Consider the following 5,629-nt stretch of genomic DNA (forward strand, 5'->3'; position numbering starts at 1 on the left):
TGCCAAGCAACACATGGACACAGGTAGACACAGTCACAAACAGGCAGGGACACAAACACACACAGGCAGGCAGACACAAACGTGCATACAATCACACACACACACACACAGACACGGATGAACACACACGCACACACACAGACACGGATGAACACACAAACACACACAATCCAAACAAATGTGGTGGTGATTGGTGGATATCTTCAGCCAATTTTCGCCAACCACAGCAAAAAGCCATTCCCACCGCAGCTTTTGCGCGACAACAAACAGAACAACACCATGGCAGACGCAGCGCCGCTTGAGCTACCGCGTGTGCGGTGGTCGCTGGATGAATGTAAGCAATGTTTCGATCCTAGTCTGCTGCGCACCTGTGCGTGCGTGCGTGTGTGCGTAAAGGTTTGCTCGTGGCTGTGTGATTTGTTGTGGTGGTTGTCGTCCATGCCGTCGTCGTGGGTTTGAAGGTCACCAACACACGAGAGGGGCTGTGTTGTTGATGATAGTGTTGATTGCTTTGTTCGAGGCTTTGGGCTTTGGCTGACTTCCTGTCCTTGCTTGTTTTGTTGTTGGTGTGATTGGTTGATCAGCATGCTTTACCATCGCCACGGGTGAAGGGTTCTGGGTGTACAACTCGGATCCAACAACGCTCATCAAGAAGCAAGGTGAGCGCGCATTTCGTGTGTGCATGTTCTGTCATGACACATCGTGTTTGAGAGTGCGATGTCTGGGACATGATGTGATGTGCACAGCTACGCGTTTATGCTGGCAGGCATAGATCTCACTCCGTCTTACCCTTGTGCATGTGTGTGTGCAGACCTGGATGGCGGGGTATCAATCGCGCAGCTGTTGAACAGAAGCAACATTGTCCTGCTTGTTGGTGGAGGCGAGAAGCCCGTGGATGCACCGAACAGAAGTGCGTCCTCGTGTTGGCCCTGTGCAAGCTTGATTTGCTTGGGCCTTGCTTGCTTGGTCTTCTGTGTGTATGTGTGTGTGTGTGTGTGTGTGTGTTCGTGTGTGTGACAACCCCACGCTCACCACAGTTTCTTCGCTACTTTTCTGTCCTTGGCGTTCCTTTGCCGCAGTTTGTGTGTGGGACGATGTCAAAGGCCGCATCGTGCACAGGATCGAACTCAAGAAGAACATTCTTAACCTCCTCGTCAAGCACCAAAGGTACGTGTGTATCCATTGTTTGTTTGTGTGTGTATATGTGTGGTGTGCAGTGTGCGGCTGGTGTATTTACATGGTTTGTTTGCGTGTGCATGTGCGTGTGCGTGCATGTGTGCGTGTGTGCGTGTGTGTGTGCTTTGACATACAAGCACAAAGAGTGGCCATTGTTCCGTTGGGAAGATGGTCAGATGCTCACGCATGTGCACAGGCTTGTTGCAGTGGTTGACGACGAGGTATCGGTGTTCAGTTTCCCCGGCAAACCGTTTCCAAAGCTGTTGCGGACGATCGAGACCCGCCCCAACCCACACGGTGTGGTGTGCTGCGTTGCGCTGTGTTTGTTTCTTGTCCAAGGACATCTTTTCCTTTCCTTTGCTTCCTGCGTTGTTTGCCTGTTGGCATCTTTCTTTGTGCTTGGTTTCGCTTCAGATCTCACTGCTGCCCTCGACACACACACACACACACAACACACACACACACAACACAACACACACACAACACACACACACAACACATACATACGCACGTACACACACCAAATACGCACACACACACACAACACAACACACGTACTTCGACGGGTTGATTTGTAGCGCTGGTGACCCTGTCCTCGGTGCCATCTGTGCACATTCTCGCCTGTCCCGGCATGCAGCCCACGGACGTGTACATCTTGGATGTAGGCAGCGACAAGCCCAAGATTGGCCCAACCATGGTGTCTGCACACAAGCACCCGGTCACGAACATGAACATTGACGCCCGCGGCGAGCTGCTTGCCACGGCCTCCTCTCGCGGCACCATCGTGCGTGTGTACGACACGCAGCGCGGCAAATTGTTGCACGAGTTTCGTCGCGGGTACACGTCATCCATGTTGACCACACTGCAGTTCAGCCGCGACGCCACCCTGCTGTGCGCAGCGAGCGACCAGTCCATCCACCTGTACCACATTGCCAACCCGAGCCTCAACACACGGTCCGTGTTTGGGTTCTACAAGATGGAGGGCGCTCGCTCGCGTGCGTTTTCGTCGTTTGAGACGACGGGCCCCTGCGTGTGTCGCTTTGACCGCCAGGGCCAGGCCGTTATTGCGGTGTGCGCAACACGCATTGCGCACAAGCTTCGGTTTGACAAGCGGACAGGGGAGGCCGACGACAGCCAGGCGATTGTGCAGCTGATGAAGCACAACTCTGGCAGTCTGTTCCGCGTTGACCCGGACAAGTGGCGGGAAGCGCATCGTGGGTACGCCAAAGACATGTCGACCAGCACCGGCAGCGACACTGGCAGTGCTACTGGTGGCAGCGCAGAAGGATGAGAGGCGACATGCGCGTGTGTGTGTGCGTGTGTGTGTTTGTGTGCGTGCGTGCGTTTGTGTGTGTGTGTGTTTGTGTGTTTGTGCGTGTTTGTGTGTGTTTGTGTGTGTGTGCGTGCGTGCGTTCGTGTGTGTGTGTGTGTGTGTTTGTGTGTTTGTGTGTGTTTGTGTGTGTGTGTTTGTGTGCGTGCGTGCGTGTGTGCGGTATCGCTGTGGTTGTGTGTTGTTGTGATTCTGTGCGTGATAGCGGAGGATATTGGTGTCGTTGTTATTCCTTTACGACCCGTCGTGTTGGCTTGATACTTGCTCTTTGTTGATGGGAAGGTTTCGGTGATGTCACCACACGTCTACTTCTCATGGTCGTGTTTATGTTCGTGTTACGCTCTACTCCTGTTCTGCCGCGGGGATGCAAACAGACACAGTAAACTGGGTTGGAAAAGTGTGGGCGTTGTGTGAAGTGAACAGTGCGTGTGTGTGTGTGTGTGTGTGTGTGTGTGTGTGTTTCTATCATCGTGTGAGAATGAACAGTGGAGTGAGTGGAGGACAAATTAAGGAAGAGAGGACAGAAGAATGCTGCGCGTGCAAGGTGCAGCTAAATAACTGTGTATGTGTGTGTGTGTGCGCGTGCGTGTGCGCGTGCGTGTGCGTGTGTACATGCGTGCTTGCTTGGACGAGTTGTGCGTGTGCATGGCACCGCACATTGATCAGGTGTCGCCTCAGCAGTTGCGACGACGACGACGACGACGACGTCGACGCCTGCGTCTCCGGCGGCGACGGCGGCATTGCGGCGTGGTTGTGGTTGTGGTTGTGGTTGTGGTTGTGGTTGTGGTTGTAGTTGTTGTTCTTGTTCTTGTTGTGGTGGTGGTGGTATCTGCGGTTGTTGTGAGGTCGTCTGTGGTTGAGGGCTGTTCACTTGCTGTTGTTGACACCACGTTGCTTGTTGTTGTCACCGTCGGGGTGGGCGTTGGCGCGGGCGTGAAACCGCCCGTGGAAAACTCCTCGGCAGTCAACAAGCACGATCCACGTGTCTGCGCGTGGTTGCAATGTGTGTGTGTGTGTGTGTGTGTGTGTGTGTGTGTGTGTGTGTGTGTGTGTGTGTGTGTGTGTGTGTGTATGAATGCGCCATGCGCATGAGAATTGGCAATCTTGTGATGTGATGGGAGTTGTGATGAACGTAGTGGGCAGCGACGCTGAACGGCAATCGACATGGCTCCAGCACCAACACTAGCGGCACCTCTTTGTGCATTTGTGCGTGTGTGCGTGTGTGAGTGTGTGTGAGTGTGTGTGCGTGTGTTCATGCACACACCTGGATGGCGTAGTCGATGTCGCTTCGGGAGCAGGGGGAGAGCGAGAGCGAGTTTTCACCAAAGGTGATCAGGGGGTACATGAGATAGTACGCGTCTGCACGGAAAGAGAAACAGAGAGAGGGGGGGGGGTGAGAGAATGTGCGTGTGCGTGTGTGTACGTGATATGTGTGCGAATGGAAGGCGTGTGAGTGCGCTCAGTTTCAGACAAACACACACACACACACACACACCTGTTGGGTTGCATTTGTTGCCGTCTCTGCGCTGGCAAGATTCCTGGTAGGAGCAACTTGATCCAAGGCAGCACGTGTGATACGCACCTGGTGCAACGGGGAAAGGCACAAGAGTAACAGATGAGCTATGATCGCAATGAAGGGACGAAGCCCGAGTGCATTGGAGCAGATACATGCTGTTCGCTAACCCCTGCCACGTCACATCAAACGCAATATATCACAACACACACACACACACACACACACACACACACACACACACACACACACACACACACACACACACACACACACACACACACACAGAGGTGCACGCACGCACATCATACCAAATGCGTGGCCAATCTCGTGTGCAAATGTGCGGAAGAGGGTGTCATCTGACAAGTCGACGCCATTCGAGAGACTCGTGGCCACGATGGTGTTCCACGCGCGCCTGTCATCAGAGGCGCCAAACAGCGGAGGCCTTATTGGTGCATGATGATGATGATGATGATGATGATGATGATGATGATGATGATGATGATGATGATGATGATGATGGGTGTGGTCATCATCGTGATGGGCGCAGACATGAGGACGCGCGAGAAGGAATCAAGGGCACTGAATGCATGAAAGGCCCAAACGCACAGCACGAACCGCACACACACACACACACACACACACACACACACACACACACACACACACACACACACACACACACACACACACACACACACACACTCGATCGACCACGACTGACTTGATGTCTGTGTCGCAAAAGCCGCCGCTGAAGCTGTTGGAGATGATGGTGGCGCCACTCACGCCAGAGAGGTCAAAGTGGGAGAGGTAGATGTTCAAGCACACGTCGTTCGCCGCGGGCTGTCCAGGCAGGCGCAGCCGCTCGCTCTCATCTGAACAGCAGAGCGGAAAAGGGAGGATGAATTTACGCACATGCCCGCGCGCACGCATCTTTGTGCATGCGGTGGCATTGTAGCAACTGCAGCTGGGTGGTGTAGGCATTGGGTCACGAAAGGAGACGTGTTTCGTCTCACATCACCACATCACATCACGCCACACCCACATGCACACCCCGCATCAGCCACATAACGTCATATTGCATCCATTCATGGCGGGGCAGCCTCACTTGTCTCAAGGGCGTCCTCTGCCAGCAGCTGCTGCACAAACACGAGGAAATCGGCAACGGGGGACTGCTGTGGAAGAAAGCGCTCCAGCCGCACATCGCGGTGGATCTGCAGGTGTGGTGGTGGTGGTGGTGGCAATGGACGTGTATGGTGAGATACATGGTGAGATGCATGGTGGGATGGCGCGTGCCTGTGTGCGTGTTGTTGTGGTGTCGTACAAACCACACACACACACACACACTCGCACACACACGCACGCACGCACACACACACACACACACACACACTCGCACACACACGCACGCACACACACACACACACACACACACACAACACACACACACACACACCCACACACACACACACGCACGCAGGCGAAGGCTTCTAACCGTCCCCGCGGCGCTTATTTGTTCCCCCCGGTTCCGACATGCACAAAGTCGACCGCCAACTTGTTGTTGCTTCACCTTCGGATTGTCGACATTAAGACCTCCAAACGCCACGGAC

General features: G+C 54.1%; 2 protein-coding genes across 2 annotated transcripts in view; one reads left to right on the forward strand and one right to left on the reverse strand.

Annotated features, from left to right (window-relative positions):
• Positions 1-225: 225 nt before the first annotated feature.
• PTSG_02207 (uncharacterized protein) lies at positions 226-2,517 on the forward strand. Its single transcript, XM_004996637.1, has 6 exons — positions 226-334; positions 585-659; positions 812-910; positions 1,080-1,167; positions 1,373-1,473; positions 1,755-2,517. The coding sequence occupies exons 1-6, from the start codon at positions 280-282 to the stop codon at positions 2,465-2,467; spliced, it is 1,131 nt and encodes a 376-aa protein (XP_004996694.1). The 5' UTR covers positions 226-279; the 3' UTR covers positions 2,468-2,517.
• A 304-nt stretch (positions 2,518-2,821) lies between these two features.
• PTSG_02208 (uncharacterized protein) overlaps positions 2,822-5,629 on the reverse strand; it is a 4,335-nt gene continuing 1,527 nt past the window's right edge. The window contains exons 4-9 of the mRNA XM_004996638.1: positions 5,128-5,233; positions 4,744-4,894; positions 4,331-4,464; positions 4,002-4,088; positions 3,771-3,865; positions 2,822-3,492 (exon numbers count right to left, since the gene is read on the reverse strand). Of these exons, the coding sequence (XP_004996695.1) occupies positions 3,181-3,492; positions 3,771-3,865; positions 4,002-4,088; positions 4,331-4,464; positions 4,744-4,894; positions 5,128-5,233 (885 nt within the window). The 3' untranslated portion in view covers positions 2,822-3,180. The remainder of the gene's footprint in view (positions 3,493-3,770; positions 3,866-4,001; positions 4,089-4,330; positions 4,465-4,743; positions 4,895-5,127; positions 5,234-5,629) is intronic.

This window comes from Salpingoeca rosetta, assembly GCF_000188695.1.
Source record: "Salpingoeca rosetta unplaced genomic scaffold supercont1.5, whole genome shotgun sequence".
Lineage (NCBI taxonomy): Eukaryota > Choanoflagellata > Craspedida > Salpingoecidae > Salpingoeca > Salpingoeca rosetta.

Excerpts from the sequence above, each read along its gene's own strand:
- PTSG_02207 (XM_004996637.1), top strand. The coding sequence starts at position 280 with ATGGCAGACGCAGCGCCGCTTGAGCTACCGCGTGTGCGGTGGTCGCTG. Across the intron at positions 335-584 it reads GCGGTGGTCGCTGGATGAAT|CATGCTTTACCATCGCCACG; the intron begins GTAAGCAATGTT and ends TTGGTTGATCAG. Across the intron at positions 1,168-1,372 it reads CTCCTCGTCAAGCACCAAAG|GCTTGTTGCAGTGGTTGACG; the intron begins GTACGTGTGTAT and ends GCATGTGCACAG.